At 33.9% G+C, this 19,790-nt stretch overlaps 1 protein-coding gene and 1 long non-coding RNA gene across 3 annotated transcripts in view; one reads left to right on the top strand and one right to left on the bottom strand.

Annotated features, from left to right (window-relative positions):
• Positions 1 to 557: 557 nt before the first annotated feature.
• The window catches only part of LOC127864390 (uncharacterized), a 40,215-nt gene continuing 20,982 nt past the window's right edge, over positions 558 to 19,790 (bottom strand). For both annotated transcript variants that reach the window (XM_052404048.1, XM_052404047.1), the window contains exons 6-7: positions 1,879 to 2,005; positions 558 to 1,161 (exon numbers count right to left, since the gene is read on the bottom strand). In XM_052404048.1, the coding sequence (XP_052260008.1) occupies positions 1,099 to 1,161; positions 1,879 to 2,005 (190 nt within the window). In that variant the 3' untranslated portion in view covers positions 558 to 1,098. The remainder of the gene's footprint in view (positions 1,162 to 1,878; positions 2,006 to 19,790) is intronic.
• On the top strand, positions 7,313 to 8,572 carry LOC127864415 (uncharacterized). The gene is made up of 3 exons (XR_008041901.1): positions 7,313 to 7,552; positions 7,700 to 7,806; positions 8,371 to 8,572. It is a non-coding gene; the product is annotated as an uncharacterized LOC127864415 (long non-coding RNA).

Here is a 19,790-nt window from a genome sequence, read left to right on the forward strand (position 1 = left end):
TTGGTCTGTAACCACATTTTAACTAACTCTTTTGGTCTGTTAATTCTTTTCAGCTCAAATCAACAGTGAAAAATGCCCATAATATCACTTTTAAACGCCTTGTAAGAAAACACACGTACTTTAAAAATTATCATTACAATGCATTCCAGACGCTTTACTCTATTAATAAATGTATTTCCTTTACAGCCCAACCGATTTTTACAACTATGCTCCAGATCTGAAAGGTTACTGTAATACATGATTGAATTAACACATTAACGATATTGGGAGTAAATATTTCAGTGTTTTGTTTTAAGTTATTTATTCAACATCTCTAGACTTATCGGAAAGTTACAGTCAGGTCCAGCTGTTGAATCTTCATACTAGTATTCAACAACTGACCTGTAAGTGTGATTATGATTCTTTAGGTATGCATACATGCCTTGCACTCGACAACACAGTCTTCGAATAGTGATGCTTTTTGGTATTTTATTTCAGATGTACATCGATGATGAAGTTACAATCGGGACAAATTCTGAAAGGCGCAAACAAACTGAATCGCAATGGTAACGGTTATTTTATCGAAAATTCTGCTATTACCGGTATGTGGTTATTAAAATGTATTTAACAAATTACAAAATGCTTGCTCGTTGTAATAATAACGTAATCAAAAAAATGATAATGCCCCTCTCTCTGAAGAGTACTTCCATTGCTTCGGTTATCGTCGGTTACCTTCAGTTATTATCGGCTATCATCGTTCACCTTCAGTTATCCTCGGTTATCATCGGCTATCATCAGTTAGCATCGTTCTCATCGCATCATTAAATATACCCCTTTGCAGAATTCAATAGTAGTATAACGATTCTTTGACAAAATATATACCGGTAATTTAAATGTATAATCAACAAACAATGTTCAATATATACAAACAATCACATATCAGACATTAAACTAACGAAAAACGCATTGAATGTTTCTACACGACACTTGATGACAAGACACTTGATGAACCTTCTGTTGATATGGGCACCGTTCTGTGAAAACGTAGCGTTTTGCATGTGCGTAAAGTGTCTTCCCAGATTAGCCTGTGCCGGTCAAGCGTTCACTCGCCGTATGCTGTTATATGGAGTTATACGACGCAGATTTCTTCCTACATGGACTAATGACGAAAAGCGTTCCACTCTACAACATAAAAAAATCAACATGTTAATTAAACAAAACTTGTGTTGTTGATGTGTAGGGTGTTTTTTTTTAAATTTATTTTGTGCTTTTTTTTTAAGTAAAGAAATACTTATAATCATTTGGCTCGAAGTTCGTAGCTCTCAAAGCACCGGGAGACTCACATAAAGGGCCATCACCCCCTAAAAGACTTCGGCTGCATTATGATGTATAATGATAGATACATAAGACCTCCGGTTCTGAAACGAATCTGTTTTATTGAGTGCCCCCCCCCCCCCCGTGAAGTCCTATTAGACTTCACGTTGGTCGAACGTCTAATGCAAACAAAGGTAACTAGAAGTCTATACTTGAGAGTGGTCACAAATCATTCGAACCCCTGGTGACAGTGTGTTACCAAGAGGACACGAAGCTAAAATAATTTAGCCGCGCTAATGAACTCGGGGCTGTATGCAGTCCGCACGTGCTTATTAGTGACGCCACTTTCCGCGTGTACGATATTTTTTATATCAAAGTAAGTCCTTTCTCAGTGAAAATCTTAGCAAAAGGCGGAACGTTTTGTCCCTGGTTAGCCTTTGCGGACTGCATTATGCCCTTTTTTGCAAAGCGCGATTCAATACGCTAACTTCAGACTGCACAGGCTAATCTTTGGACGACACTTTACGCACATGCATTAAGTCCCGTTTTCCCAGAACGCCGATGATATTGTTCCAGGTACCTCACCTTTATGTATCCAGGCAGGTTGGACCAAAATCCGTAGTTTGGCAAGAGTTCCTTCCCCTCGGCGCGGCGCACGAATTTCATGAATGAAACACCGCCGATGATGTAGATGAGCAACAGGCAAGCAAATCTGTGGACGGCAATCAGAAAATATTATAAATGAACAATTGTATAAATATGGATAACTCTTATCCAGCGGATAACTTTTGGTTATCTTCAATTTTAGGATATCTTTTTTGGTTAGCGATTGTATAAAAAAATATTTATCCAAAACGGTTCACGTTCTGGTTAAGTTTTGGATAAGATTAAGCCAAGATATTTGACGTCGGTTATCTTTATCCAAATGAAGAACGCGCTGACAAAATGGCTGACTTTGACATACCGAACGCTAGACGACCAAGACAATTTCGACGAATTGACAGATTTACGGAAACTGACGACCCTGAAGAAATACGACGACGATTTAGATTTACACCTGACAATGACCGCATAGAACGACTGATCGGACATAGACTTGAGAGACCAACTGGACGGAATCAACCCTTGACACCGAGGCAGCAAATATAGATAACACTGAGATTTTTTGCTTCCGGAAATTTTTTGCAATTAATTGGGGATACTTTTGGGGTGGACATTGCCACGGTTTCAAGGGTAGTGACCAGAGTAACTGACGAACTGTGTGACCTGAAAGACCAAACAATTAAATTCCCGACGACGGACAGACATAAATCAATTATTAAACAGATTTTTTTCAAAATCGCTGGATTTCCGTCTGTAATTGCGGCGATCGACGGAACACACGTTCGCATCATTGCTCCCCATGAACACGAGGAGCAATATGTGAACAGAAAGCACTATCACAGTTTCAATGTACAGGCAACGTGCGACCATCGAGGTATTTATCAATTTGTACACAAAAATTCAAAACATAATAGTTCTTACCTTCAAGTTTGAGTATGATATGTATCCCTTCATTTTATAAATCCATTTATTTATACAGTCAGTTTATCTATTCCGGCTCCTGTCCGATTCCGACATATTTCTAGATTGAATGGCTGGTACGGAGAGAGTATGTTTAGAAACTTAATTTTGTCTGTTGTTTCATGTAAAGTAATTATTTCTTTGTCTACTGAATGGATGTTTACAAAATGTATGAACTCTTGGTCTGCCAGCGCTTGGATTTCCAAAACGAGGCTTCAGATCGGTTGAATTTCCGGCGCGTTTTTTCGGACGTCTGAAAAGTCGGTGGACAACATTAATCTGTTCAATGACCGAGGTTACCAAAAGGTTCGTGTTATTTTCTTAAATTAAATATATTTTACTCGTTACAGTCATCAATATGCATTTCCACCTTCATTTAAGAAAGATAAACACCATTATATAAAGGCCAGTCAGTGTATCTATTCCGTACCACCTGGATGCATAACTCGGGGGCCGTATAAACATTACCGTAACTTCGACAAACATTTTTGGTGCATGTTTTGCGGATTTGGTCTGTTGTTTAATGCTATAGTTCGTCATTAAACTTGGTTGACATGCAAAGTATGCCTTGAAATAAAATGCTTGCAATATTTTCTCCCATTTGTAAATGTGTAATGAAAATAAATAAACTTTCAGTGGTCAGACAAACTGTCTTAACTGTCAGAATTACACCACAGGAGCTTGAAATTCTTTTACTACATAAAGTCTATGCATAAATTATTTAATAAAAAATACCCCACCCACCCCTCTTCTCTATATATAAAAAGACAGCTTGTCTTTTTATATATAGAGAAGAGGGGTGGGTGGGGTATTTTTTTTAATAATTTATGCATAGACTTTATGTAGTGATAGAATTTCAAGCTCATGTGATTACACACACACACACACACACATATACATGTATGAACACTATTATAAACAAAAGCTATGATGAATTCTTTCAAATAATTGGTCTCATTATTCACAGTGTGTCACAATGTGTTCACTATATCCCTGTTGCAGGCTCATTAATGAGCAGTTTATAATTTTGTCACAATATTTACACAAATTATCCAATGCATTGAATAATATTCTTTGCATTAGGGAAATGCTAAATGTATGCTGTCTCAGAACAAATTTAAAGAGTATATGCTGACAGATATTATTATAAAGATAAAGTTATAATATTAATTCAAATAAATTGGCGGATTTCTAAATATTCATGAAACATTCTGTGTAGCCCGCATTACCTTAATTTTTAGGTTTAGACCATCCCAAACTGAAAGAGGTTGCAGATAACACACTAAGTTGTAATGTAATAAGACAAAGTTGATTTAGAAGGTTATATATCATTTTGATAAAAAGGGAAATTGCTCAAATTTGAGCAATTTCTCCTTTTATCACAATTATATCTAGTGTCATCATCAAAATCTTGTAAAACCATGTTATTGCATTGTAAAGGGTTAACACTTGTTATATCATTTACATTTGCAGATACAATTGCCATGAGAAAGCAGAAGACAAACAGATCATCAGTACATTGTAGTCCAGCTGTAGAGGCAGCAAAATCTGTAAAGCGGGTAATTAATTATCTTAATCAATTCAATAGTTATGCGGTAAAAAATATTTCAAAGTATAATGTGCATCTTATAATGGTACACATAACAATTTTGACTTAAATACCATTTTGATTGCTGTGTGTATCTTAGTTGTGAACTTCCTAAAGCCATTTTCAAATTCATTGAATACAGAGCACAGTTTCATACTTAACTTAGCTATAAATTAAAATGTATGTTATACTCACGCAGTACTGTATAAATAAACTATGATATCATAGGAAATATTTGCCTTTAATAAATGTAAACATATAAGGTTACATACAGTATGAACTGTAATAAAAATGAATACAGTATGGTACATGTGGTATTTTCTCACATGATCAGTTGATCACATTGTGCAACAAGGTGAACACAAAAGGATTTAGTTTTTTTTATTTTACCCCATGTACAAAGTATGGGGCTGAATTGGATTCACATCGGTGGGTTGGTCCAGTGTCTGTAAACAAAAGTTGAAAATCTTTGTGGCCATTCAACAGAGTCAAATGATATGTTATACTAATATGCAATACAGTACTCCACAATTGCCTGTAGGTTTGTTTAATGATTCACTTCAAAATATACTTGTGGCTATTTGAATATGCCTGTCATTTATGACAGGTTGTATAATGTGATCACTTGTAGCTGGTGTGTGGGTGGGCTTCATAGTTTGATTTGCTAAATAACTTAAGTACCCTTGCATAATGAACACCAAACTTTGTGTATAGACAGCTGGTACTTACATGAAAATCCCTTTAGAATTTAGTCAAGGTCATTGTGGATATAAATATAATTTGAGTGTCCGCTTAATTACTCAATAGTTTCTGCATGTATGGACAGCACATTTTTATGTCCACCAGTATATGCTGGGGGACATATTGATTTTTGCCCTGTCTGTTGGTCTGTTGGTTTGCGCCAACTTTAACATTTGCTATAACTTTTGCCATATTGCACATAGCTACTTGATATTTGGCATGCATGTCTCTCTTTATGTCTTGTTTGTTAATAATATATTTTTATATATTTTTATTTTGTTATTGATTTTAAACCTTTCAATGCTGCATTTCAAGATTTGGAATTAATGTGTCTATGGACTGGATTTAAGCACTTGTATCCAATTAGCTCAGCCTTCCAAAATAGCCAAAATGACTTGAGACAGTTTGTATCAAAGATTCAACTACACGAATGTGTGTGTTATCTTTGAAACACATTGTTGATAAGACACGCAAAAAATATCCAGCATTGAAAGTGTTATTTCAACAGGCAGTTGATTTGCTAGAAATAAAATTGTAAAATTATTACTAAATCGTGTTTTTTATTTACACCCCATATTTTGTAACAATGTCTCGATACCTTTTTGTACAAAAATCTGCTCTAAGTGACAGTCAAAAATCATTTTGAGATGACCCCCGAGAGCACACATCTAAAAATAGATATGCGATTCGGAATAGTTTCTCTGCTATCGCAAACGGACACGTCGGGTGCAGGTTTACACGCGTGGTTTTACCTACTTACACGTGCTCGATTTAATTCAAGTAAGTCTTAAATTATCGATAAAAAAAGTGTCTCTCATCATACGAAAACAGAGAAATGTGTCTATCGCACGTGAGAAATTTGCAGCGAAAAAGCGTAAGGTGTGACGGAATAGATACACTGACTGTATTTATATGCATCCTGCTGTTTTACACACCAGATCAAAGATTCCGTAACACTTACTTATGATCTGGTACGATTTATTATTATTTAGTTTTTCGTTTAACACACGTCCTTTAAGTCCAAATTTCCACAGTGTAATGCATATTTTGCGCCCAAAAACTCACATTTACTCAGTTCAAATGACGTAACGATTCTAAATAAAGATAGGTAAAGTCTGTTTCATGGTTAAAATATAGTCTGATTCTTTGTATTATAGAGGCACAAGACAGGGAATTCCAATAGCCCTCTTTCCTCTCTCTTCATCCAACCCTATAAATGCATCCACCCCCCTTATTTTGGTAATTATGACATTTTTCTGATAAAACTTAAGTTAGTAATGCTTATTAAAAAAAAACATACAACATAGATGTTGTATTTTGGTTAAAAACATGTGAATTTTAGATTTTGTTAGAGAAAAAACTATAATTTTGAAAATATTCACTTTTAAACAGTGTTTTTGTGTTTATTAGTCTATAAGATATATTTTTTAATGATTATATCAAAATTACTTCAAAAGATTTATGTTTTCCTATAAAAATGTTGACTGAACAGATTGATAGGAAAGATTCAGACAAATTAGTGGTTGCTAGAGTGTGCATTGTAAATTATTTTGCCATACTTTTGTTGGAAAGATATAAAATGTCTAATTTAATGTCTCACTTGTGGTGAAATTCTTTTCATTCAGTAGAAAAAGTCAATTTCACTCTTAAGTGTATGAATATACAGTAAAAGAGGCTACAAAGAATTATTTTCTTGCTACATTTTAATAATAAGATGTATCATACTATTTGAATGATTTACTGCACAGGAACGTCTATAGTTAAATTGCATACATTATATTCTATGTTATCATATTTCAGGTGTATTCACCAGCATAAATGCCACATGGCCTGGAAGTACTCATGATGCTCATGTTTTCAGAACCTCAGTACTGTCTGATTATTTGGAAGCCCATCATCATGGTAAGCGCATATTCTAAAATGGATTGATATTTTTTTAATGCTATTTCATTTATTGTTGTGCATGTTCCTGTTTCTCATTTATAAATGTATACTTATAAAAGGTTATTCGCCGTGGCGTAATGGATGTCCGCCTAGCGAACTGGATGTCATGGGTTCGGACCCCACTGGGAACGTTTCTTTGATCTCCCCCAAAGACACCAAGTACTGGTTATAGTCCCAGGAAACGGACTCGAGAGCGTTTATATAAGCCTACAGCTTTCGATGCAATCGAGCTAAAATAAATAGGTTTAAACTAAAGGTTATTGTAACAAAATTGATGTGAAAATAAATTATATACATTTAGAAGAGGATCATTCTGTAATTGTTGTTTAATTGTTCTGTTCAAAGGTTTGGAGGATGGAATTGTGTTGGGGGACAGTGCCTACCCATGCAGGAAGTTTCTCATGACACCTTACCTGCATCCTGGTTAGTGCTTCTCTGTTAAACATCTTATCCATTTACCGGTCTTTACAAAATACATTGTACTGAATCTTTTCTTATAACACATGTCTAAGTTCATTTTGATGTTATATGTTTGAAATTAATATTGTAACTATAGCATATTTACACCAGGATCCCCACAGCAACAGATGTTCAATGACGCACATGCAAAGACAAGAAATGTTATCGAAAGAGCATTCGGTGTACTGAAGCGGAGGTTTCATGTCCTTCATGGAGAGGTATTAATTAAGTATTAATGTGTTAATAAGCACTATAACATTTATGTTTAATATCATTAAATATCTAAAAATATGCACCAAATTAACTTATTTTAATTTAAAAATGTTTAATAATGTTCTTTAAACATTGAGGTACGAATGAAGCCGGGCAAGGTAACAAAAATAATTCTGGCATGTGTAGTATTGCACAATCTCGCTAAGGCATGGGGTGAGAGGGAGGCGTTCCCAGAGGAAGAAGACCCTCAACCTCCACCACTTGTCCAGCTTGAGGGTAACCCTGACGGGCAGGCTATCAGGGATGCAATAACTGCAAACATTATGACTATGTGCAATAAATTTGTTAAAAATATTTAACTAAACAAGTAAAAGGCTGTTTATATCTAGCTTAACAATGAACAATAGCATTACATTAATAAGCAATGCACAATAATTATAATATTAATAATAATATTGAATATTAAAAAAAACATTTATAACATACATAAATAATGATATTTAAAACAATATTAATAACATTAATAATGAGTAATAAAACTAATCATCAATAAATAACATTAATTGCAGATGAAGACGGACGGACATTGCAAGGCACCATGGGTGACTTGATCTATGTATGGCGTAATAGTATTCAGAATGATGTACGGACATAGACAAAACAAGTCTTAAAAATGTGTGTTCATTTACATCTGATAAAGACAAAACAAGTCTATAAAATGTGTGTTCATTTACATCTGATAAAGACAAAACAAGTCTATAAAATGTGTGTTCATTTACATGTGATAAAGACAAAACAAGTCTTTAAAATGTGTGTTCATAAATATATAGTTTAATAAATTTGATTATTTTCCCTGTGCATAATTATAGAGATCCGTTATGTTTACATTTAACTGACAACTAGGTCAGCCATCAGCTGATTGAACAGATGTATTTAAATATAGGTCAGGAATTTTCTCACGCACCTTGTAAACACTGTCTACTACTGAGTGTCTACTCTGGTGGATAGTGTACTGCAGTAATTTAATGGTATAGGCAAAGGTGTAAATTAGTAAGAATAACTTACTTTATTTACATTTTTGTGTTTATTGTGAGATGATTTCATGTTCATCCATATAATTTTAAATAGTAACTAAATGTTAAGTCACTTGTTTGTAAAACCTTGCAAGAGGTAATTGTTGTAGTTGGCTATTTTCAATTGCCACTTTCTACACTAAGTCTTGGTCACTGACCATCATTCACATATATTAAATACTTGGAACTTAAAACCCCTTGTGTTGTTAACACAAACCCCAGCTACAAATGTAATGTCATTTATTATCATTTTTAGAATATTTTTTTTTCAAAATGATAAAAAATGTTGTTTTATGACATTCTTTTACAGTTTGTCTTTGGCAAATGCCATCATGAGCTTTCCCTCCTCAAAAAACTCTCTGGGATTTCATAAGGAGCAATTTTTCCTGTTGAACTGCAATGGCTCCAGCATAATATGCCATCTGCAGTTCCCTCAGGGTCTGCTCTTTCCTGATTTATAGGAAAGTGCTTTGTAGCATTTTTTACCATAAACATTTATAAATAATAAGTTATTATAACTTAATAACAAAATCTTATTTATTATGTCATACATCTGCAGTGTTTATGTTGATTTTTAAATCTAAGTAAGGTCTAAGAGTTTTCCCATTTAAATTTGATTTCCTTAATGGTATTATTAAATTTATTAAATAAATGAAATTATTACACAAAGTTTGAATATATAACAAATGAGAAAAAAATTAGGATATACCTTTTACCAATAGCTGGATTCCTGCTTGGTTTAATTTCCTTATTATTCACAGGAACAGGCACACTAAGAACTGAAATGCAGATATTTATTTTACATCTTGTTAAATACTTATTTACAATATTAAGTTTCAATATTTTCTATGGAATAAAACACTTTAAGTTAATGCATTTAACTTATCTTATTAACTTCATAAGTGTGGTCAATAGGTGTTTCTTGATTGAATAAGCCAATTATGATATTTACCTTGATCTGCACTGCTGTCTTTTGATGTTTCTGGAAAAAAAATGAAATCATTTATTAAAAATTTAGAAAACAATATTAACTTATTTTAATTTCCTGTGATTTACAAAAAAAAATATATAGTCAATATGATTAAGAGCAACAGTATATCAATTATTTATAACTGCATCAGGGATGGAAATTAGTGGTTGACCGTAAGCCCGGGGCAAGTAGATTTTGGCCTGGGCAACTCAATTTCAAAAGTTGGTAGTCAAGCCGTGCAACTTATTTTTTTTAAGCTTGAAACAAATCAGTGCAATAAAAAATTGTGACTGTGGATCAACAATTGGAAAAAAAGTTACTTTTTGTTGTTAAGAAACAACCTTTTTTAACTTTTTGCATTTGGGAAACATTTTGTAAGAGGCTGTAATTTTGGGCAAACAAAATCACTGATTTCAAAATGTTAAATTTTGTTTTGGATAAATGTGTAAGTAAATTATTTCTATTGTTAAAGCCATGTTTTGATGCATGTACAACAATAAATAAATTATACTTGATTTATTGAGTGATAAATTGTTATGACATGTAATGTCATTTGTGTGTTTTTCTTAATGCTCCATATTAATTGCTTATCATTGTTGGATGCAATTGAACATTAATGACAAGCTATCTAACTTTCCTTGACATGTTGCTATTACAAAGTCATGTATTTAAAAAAGTAAAAGTAACAATAGAACTTACCATTTACTGTTTCATCATCGTCGAATGGACGAATATCGGCAGCAAAGTTGAGGAAGTCTAAAATGTAAAAACATGAACATCATTGAAATATAAAAAAAAATGATTTATAAATATATTTAAATATTATTAAAAGTAACAATATTATGTATTCCCCTTACGTAGCCTCATTTTACTTGGCAAACTGACCTACGCCAATGTCGGAGTCGTGGAGATGTCACATACAAGAGCATGTAACACTTTATAAACAAACGCATGATTTCTCAGATTATAATCATACTTGCAAGAAAGGAAATTAATAGTACGATTATAATGTCAATTTCTCGCTAATCATTAAAGGCATTTGCGTACATAGTAGTCTATTGATTATTTTAGTATCCATTAATCTACGAAAAAAATGAACTCTTCCAAAAGACTACACAATCTAGAAAATTCTATGCATAGAAGCGTGTAATGTTTATCAGTGACAGTGTGATTTTTAAGCGACATGGAGGCACATGGAATGTGTTTTGTTTCTTGCAACGGAAATTAAAATAAATTGGATTTAATTACCATCCAGTTGGAGCAGCTCAACAAATCCTGTTGCACTGCGCACTGCACCTAAGGAGAATAAAAATATGTATGGATTAAAATGGAATTATGTGAATACAGTCAGTTTATCTATTCCGGCTCCTGTCCGATTCCGACATATTTCTAGATTGAATGGCTGGTACGGAGAGAGTATGTTTAGAAACTTAATTTTGTCTGTTGTTTCATGTAAAGTAATTATTTCTTTGTCTACTGAATGGATGTTTACAAAATGTATGAACTCTTGGTCTGCCAGCGCTTGGATTTCCAAAACGAGGCTTCAGATCGGTTGAATTTCCGGCGCGTTTTTTCGGACGTCTGAAAAGTCGGTGGACAACATTAATCTGTTCAATGACCGAGGTTACCAAAAGGTTCGTGTTATTTTCTTGAATTATATATATTTTACTCGTTACAGTCATCAATATGCATTTCCACCTTCATTTAAGAAAGATAAACACCATTATATAAAGGCCAGTCAGTGTATCTATTCCGTACCACCTGGATGCATAACTCGGGGGCCGTATAAACATTACCGTAACTTCGACAAACATTTTTGGTGCATGTTTTGCGGATTTGGTCTGTTGTTTAATGCTATAGTTCGTCATTAAACTTGGTTGACATGCAAAGTATGCCTTGAAATAAAATGCTTGCAATATTTTCTCCCATTTGTAAATGTGTAATGAAAATAAATAAACTTTCAGTGGTCAGACAAACTGTCTTAACTGTCAGAATTACACCACAGGAGCTTGAAATTCTTTTACTACATAAAGTCTATGCATAAATTATTTAATAAAAAATACCCCACCCACCCCTCTTCTCTATATATAAAAAGACAGCTTGTCTTTTTATATATAGAGAAGAGGGGTGGGTGGGGTATTTTTTTTAATAATTTATGCATAGACTTTATGTAGTGATAGAATTTCAAGCTCATGTGATTACACACACACACACACACACATATACATGTATGAACACTATTATAAACAAAAGCTATGATGAATTCTTTCAAATAATTGGTCTCATTACTAGACTTGCGACACCTTAAGGGTTTCGCGGGATGGAATGAGTGGGGAGATCATATACAATTTTCAGCTTTCCGGAAGCAAGGACCCTCTGGACGTGAAACATCAGCTTTCCAACACTATATGATTCCAGTTCCAAAGCACATATTGCATTAGTTCAATGGGAAGAACATAAAACGTCATATTTACAAATCTCTGAAAAACAAACAGTGCTAAAAAATATTTAAAGTAGTCATTTACTATTTAATTGATTATGTCCTCTGATTGTTGCATTTTTAATTTAAATATGTGTTCCTATATGCATTTATTGTTGTATTGACTTAAAAAACTAAAATGGATGCCAATTCTTAGTTTGCTGTCTAAGTCTACCCTAAAATTATACATGTTTCTTGCATAATTGAATTATCAAAAACTGCATACTTGTAAAGGCATTGTCAGAGTTATTTGGTTAAGTTAGAGACAAAGTAAAGCAAATATATTCATTTTTCTTAAAATGAATCATCCTCTGAAGCCCCCACTGGGATTCAAACCCAGATCTCTTTCCTCTGGGAAGGAAAGTATTCTATCTTGAAATACAAGGGCAAGTAAGAGGAAAATTTGCAATTTTAAACCTATAAACATATAAACTTAATTTTTCACATGAACTTAGAAACAACACAGACATCTCGGAATCTGAAACACATTACAGTTACAATTCAGGTTTTTAGTATTGTGCATTGTACATGAATGTTTAAATATTGTATTTATCCTTGGTACACAGAACTGCCTAAAGATGCGTAAAATACCAGTATTCAAATCTGAAAATATCCCATGTGTTTGTTTCACTCTGTAAGTATCCCTATTTTATTTCAATAAAGAAGTTTTTCCTTCTCCTGAAAATTTAACTAAATGTCAGTTATGCTACTTTTTCATTCAGCAAATGACATGTGTCCGTAATGTCAATTTTGAAAATTTGGTAAAAACAATATTTTTACCAAAAAGGTAGACTTAATATTATTAAACAGTTGATGTATGTCACCTTAATAAAAAAAACAAAAATGGGAAAGAAATAAAATGTTTAAAAATGTCAGTTACATGACATATAACATTAAGTAGACGATATAGCTTTGATACTTTAGGATACGAGTAGACCTTAACACAAATAGGATAAGAGTAGACCTGAACACAAAATTTACCCAAATTTTCAATTTTCTAACTATAAAAGGGGGCATTATTCTGTCAAAAAACAGAAAAAAATGGGTACGAAAAAAATGTGTGTACGAAAACAATTGGGTAAGAAAAAATTATGCCAAAAAAATATATGCTAAAATAGCTTGGGGTCTTGACCACCAAAACGGCTTGGATTTTAATTATGCTGAAATAACTCGGGGGTCATGACCACCAAACTGGCTTAGAATTAAATTATGCTGAAATAGCTCAGGATCTTGACCACCAACCTGGCTTGGATTTTTATTATGCTGAAAAAGCTTGGGATCTTTACCACCAAACTGGCTTGGATTTGAATTATGCTCATAGTTCGGGTTCTTGACCACCAAACTGGCTTGCATTTTAATTATGCTGAAATAGCTCAGGATCTTGACCATCAAACTGGCTTTGATTTTAATTATGCCGAAATAGTTCAGGATCTTCACCACCAAACTGGCTTGGATTTTAAATATGCGGAAATAGCTCGAGGTCTCGGCCATGAAACTGGCTAGGATTTTAATTATGCTAAAAAAGCTCGGGTTTTTGACCACCAAACTGGCCTTGATTTTAATAATACCGAAATAGTTCAGGATCTTGACCACTAAACTGACTTGGATTTTAAATATGCTGAAATACCTCAGGGTCTCCCCCACAAAACTGGCTAGGATTTTAATTATGCTGAAAAAGCTTGGGGTCTTGATCACCAAACTGGCCTGGATTTTAATTATAATTTATACCGATATAGTTCAGGATCTTGACCACTAAACTGACTTGGATTTTTATTATGCTGAAATAGCTCGGGGTCTCCGCAACCAAACTGGCTTGGATTTTAATTATGGTTAGAAAGCTTGGGGTCTTTACCACAAAAATTGACCACCAAACTGGCTTGGATTTTAATTATACCGAAAAAGTTCAGGATCTTGACCACTAACCTGACTTGGATTTTAATTATGCTGAAATAGCTCGGGGTCTCTGCCACCAAACTGGCTTGGATTTTAATTATGGTGAGAAAGCTCGGTGCTTGACCACAAAAATGGCTTGGATTTTAATTATGCTGAAATAGCTTGGGATCTTTACCACCAAAGTGGGCGGGGCCCTGGGGTGGGTAATGTGAACATGGATGGTCGAGACACTGTGTTGTCATAAGAAATCTTAAGTATTAATTTGAAGTCAATTGGTGAAAAATGGTGCGGCAGAGGCCGACGCGTATTCCCATGCCGCATGTTTGACCCAGGGGGCGCCCCAGGGTTGGTAATGCGGCCATGCATGGTTGAGATTGACCGTAACTATTGTCTTAAGAGATTTCGAGTGCTTGACAGGTTAATGTAAGCCATCATGGAGACGGGTGGTTAATGTGGGTTGGTGGTAATTTAAAAGATGAAGTTTCAAAAATAATTATAAAAATAAAATTGGGGGGGGGGGGGGGATTCTGGGGTGGGGCATGGGGGATAGTTTGGGTGCAGTGCATTGTGGTATGTCAGGTAAGTGTTGTTTTGTCAAAGTATGAATCAAATGTGCTCATAAATAAAGAAGTTATGGCAATTTAAGCAAAATGTTCAATTATCTAAGTATAAAAGGGGCAATAATTCTGTCAAATGCTTGATACAGTTTTCTGCTCTTGTTTATAGATTGGGATCATGTTGGTAAAGAAGTATGCAAAATATGAAAGCAATATGGCAAAGGACATAGAAAATATTTGAGGTGGTATGCAAACTTTAACATAGATTTATCAATAATATGCATATTCTAAGTATAAAAGGTTAATAATTCTGTCAAAATGCTTGATTCAGTTGTCTGCTCTTGTTTATAGATTGGGATCATGTTGGTAATGAAGTATGCAAAATATGAAAACAATAAGTCAAAGGACATAGAAAATATTTAAGGTGGTATGCAAACTTTAACATAGATTTATCAATAATATGCATATTCTAAGTATAAAAGGGGCAATAATTCTGTCAAAATGCTTGATACAGTTGTCTGCTCTTGTTTATAGATAAGGGTCATGTTGGTAAAGAAGTACATGTATGCAAAGTATAAAAGTAATTTGTAAAAGGACAAAGAAAATATATGGGGTAGTACACAAACTTTAACATGTGCACGCTAACGGTAACGCCGACGTGATCAGGATAGCTCCATTATATATATTTCATATATATTAGTCAAGCTAAAAATAAGTGAAAATCTCTGACCTGTCTCCACCCCATCCCCTTTAACTTTTGACCCAGGGGTCAGATCAAAATTCCATATAGTGCAGGGTCGCACATAATGCTCATAGCTACCATGTGTTTAAGTTTCAAGGTTCTAGTGCTAATGGTGTAGGAGATAGTGGCTAGGACAGACGGACAGACTGATGGTGGAGATAACCACAATGAACCTGTTAACAGCCAACTAACGCTGCCAACAAAGCACAAGCTTTACGTGTCAGGATGCGGCACTATCTATACAAACTGCATAAGGAATTACAAGACGCTTAGGGTTTGAGGGACACCAAACCTGATTATGAGTCTTCCACACCTTAAGCATCTTAATAACCCTTTGCATGCTGGGAAATTTGTCGTCTGCTAAAATGTCGTCTGCTGAATTTCTAAAATTAGCATTTTCTTCAAAAATTTTTCAAAGAATACTATCAGAATAGCAAACAGTTTGGATCCTGATGAGACGCCACGTTCTGTGGCGTCTCATCTGGATCCAAACTGTTTTCAAAGGCCTTTAAAATTTGGTTCCCGCACTGAAAGGGTTAAATATACTTATTTGCTTGTGTACATGTACCTGATAATAAATTATTATTATTACCTGTTTTGGCATCAACAAGCTTTATCAATTGGCCCTCAAATTTTGCACATAAACGCTACACGATCAACCAATATGCCTTTTCATTTCAAGTCGGAAAGCAATTTAGCCCTTATTCGGCCATTATAGGGTGGAGCAGGGCTTTTTTTCCTTCTTTGCGAGTGGCCCTGGAAGGACATTTCACAATTTTGATAGGGACAATTCACAAACCTAACAGGGCCGTGAATTTTTACAAAATTGGCCGTTTTTCACAATTTCAACAATTTCACGGCTCAGTTTTTCACAATTTTAAGAAGTTTGCGACTCAATTTTTCACAATTTTGAATAGTTCGCGACTCAATTTTTCACAATTTTGAAAAGTTCACGAATCATTTTTTCACAATTTTGAAAAGTTCACGACTCATTTTTTCACAAAGTGAGGGTGCCAGGGCCGCTTCACAAAGTCAGGAAAAAAAGCCCTGGGGTGGAGGATCTATTTAAAATACAACTATTCCAGATACAAAAATATGAATTCATTTATTTAATGCACTTATTTTCTTCTCTTTTGCTACGAAATGACCATAAACCAGCTTTCCCAGTCATATTTTGCACTAGCAGATGATATTTCTTTTTTTACATATGAAAGGTAAAAAGAAATTCAAGCAGCATTTTATAATATAAATTTTAAAATGCACTCAATCATGCACTTCCAAACAAAATTATTGTAATTCTGTTATTTATAATCATATTAATAATGCCTCATTTTTCTCAAGTTTATGGTTTACTATCTTTTTTTCCCAATTTTATGGTTTATCTTGATTATTTTCTGAATTCAAAAGGCACTGGCTTAAAAAAACTGTCTATGCATGTAACTGTATATTGAAATCTCTTTATGAGTGATTATAAATGCATGATAAAATTCTAACATGTTATGTAATAGATAAATCTATATTGTTTGTATTTTTTCGTAAACATTATTAGCCACCGTTGTTGTCAAACATATATTTTTGTTTTATTAATGACGTTGTTTCACAGATTACTGTAACAGAGCTACAGATAAGGTGGGCATTTGTGCAAATACCCAATGTAAAATTGCCGATTACGCATAGAAAAATAAAACCATGCGTTCCGAAACCCCATTGAAATTGCCGATTACGCATATCATATTTTTCCTTTGCATAACGAGTAAATTTGTCCCGGAAATACCCTGGTCCGAAATACCCGGATTCTTTCCGCTTTGTTCAAGGGCTTTCAGTATAACCTTCAGTACAATAATATGTACGGAAAAAAGTGTCTTTGTGACTACGTGTTATTGTTGTGAAAATGTCGAAATCGTGAGGCCTTAAAAATGGAAACATCGTATCCTAGGCACAAAGAAACTCAATTTTAAGATATTTAACCGCAGGCAACACAAAATCAGAAGCGGAAAATATAGTGAAACTAATTCTTGACGATATTATGTCGGAGGCAATTGCTGTCAGTGCTTACATTGTAAGAAAACTGGTGGAAAAAATCGTTGAACTTTTTTTTTGAATCAAGACTGTATATTATGGATACATCTACATAATTACACAAAATCTCTGAAACTAATCAATTAAGAGTGGAACTACAACCAGCTTATTCAGATAAGCAGGTGAGAATTTAAGACAATGAACATACCCAATTTTAAAACAAAGGTACCCAATTGTCAATTAAAGTACCCGTTGTGGGTACCGACTTTTTTGTACCCAATTGAATATGAAAATACCCAATTGAACTCAAAAGTAGTGGGTATTAACCCAATTACTCAGAAAAGTTATCTGGAGCTCTGCTGTAACGTACAATCTTTATACGGAATGAAGGAGTTTTTATTTACAAGTACACTTTTTGTATTTTTTTGATAGTCTACTTAATTTTTGTTTTACTGTTAAATAAAATAACGCCGCACGCGTCAGACTAATGTCGTTAAAATCTAGAGTTTAAATGAAATTATGTCACACGATATACGTATAAAAATATTTAACTGCATGTCCGACTTGTCGTCATTAAATTCAAGTCGTCATTAAATTCAAGATTTAAAATGAAAATACGTCACAAGATATTATGTACTTCATACCATACGAGTTTTTTAGGATATTTTCAGATCTGAATACTGGTATTTTACGTGTTAAACTTTAACTGTAATGTATCGCAGATTCAGAGATGTATGTTTTGTTGTAAAGGTCATTTAACCCAACATATCTCAGACACAAAGAGTGTCCAAATTTGTGCAAACAATTAAATTAAAACTAAGACATTTATCGATTGTCATTACCTGCTGTATAATTTATTTGTGTACTGACATATATTCAATTGTGGTGAAATCAACCGGGATCACCTTGGTGAGAATCTGGTGGAAAAATCACTGCACTTACCTGAGACATCAGTCTGTCATGATTGATTGCTCAGTTGTACATATTTTTCTCATTCTGGCTACCATAACTTTAAATGTCGCTTTTTATGATTTTTGACTGGCGCGACTTTATAGTTATGGACCAACCCCATTAGGAAAGTCAACCAGAAAATGCCGAAAAGTCGACAGTTAAAAAAGACCGGTCCAAAACAGCTTTTAAATGCAGTTATTGGCCCATATCAATCACTTGATTGGAAAGATTGACATTTTTCACATTTAACTGATACATTCTTTCACAAAATACTATCTTAAACATTTAAAATTTATCTATTCTGCTCTTACATATCGAGAAAAACAGCGATGTGACAGACTTTCTTGAAATGCGAATCTCCCGAGATTTTACGGTCATATGATGGTATTTCTACTTTTAGTAACATACCATGTGCTCAAGTGTTTTCAAATTCAGAATGACATTTCCCGGTATTTTAGAATATTCTGGCTTGTTTTGTGAACAAATTGTAGTGTAAATACAAACTCAAAGTAAATATTTAAAACTACCCGATTCACACTGAAATCATTTTTATAATCCACCAGACTTGTTGTTAATCACAAATAATAGATTTCAGAAAACGAAAGTAATGTTTACAATTTCAGCAAAAATTGTCAAGGTCGTTCGAAAGTATCCAAATTAAAACTAGTCTTGGACAAAGCGACAATGGCGTCAAAATTGTGAATTTCAGACTGATGAGAGTTATTTTCATCTATTGTAAGATGCATTTGAAACATTTGAACCTTAAAATATTCCTCGGTGCAGTAATTTATATTCATTCACCAATATATGTAGAAATGTATCCAAGAAAATGAGTATTCTTTGATTTATAGCATGACATAAATATGTTACGACTCTGGTTGACTTTTGATACGGGGTTGGCTTCATCATACAGGTATGTCAATACTATATCAGTGTCCGACAAATTTCTTATTGCATGTTATAGATATTACATGTATGTGCACATGTATGTGTACTTAAATTCGGACAGCACGTTAAGTTGGAAACGTAAATAAAGCGTTTAGATGATCAATACGACTGACTCGTATGGTGTTAATCAATGCAATTGCTCTTTTTAACAACAAATACCGAGTTTCAAGAAATCAAGAGTATTAAATCATTTATTTACTTGTGTCCGACTTTAAGTTCTGTCCGAATTTACGTATTGCATCCGTATGTTACGACACTAGTGTGCAGTCAGTATACAATACAATAATTGTTTCAATAATGAAGGAACTGATACAGTGTAACGGTAACGATACAGCGTGTTTACTTTATATTTTATTA

This window comes from Dreissena polymorpha, chromosome 1 (genome assembly GCF_020536995.1).
Source record: "Dreissena polymorpha isolate Duluth1 chromosome 1, UMN_Dpol_1.0, whole genome shotgun sequence".
Classification (NCBI taxonomy): domain Eukaryota; kingdom Metazoa; phylum Mollusca; class Bivalvia; order Myida; family Dreissenidae; genus Dreissena; species Dreissena polymorpha.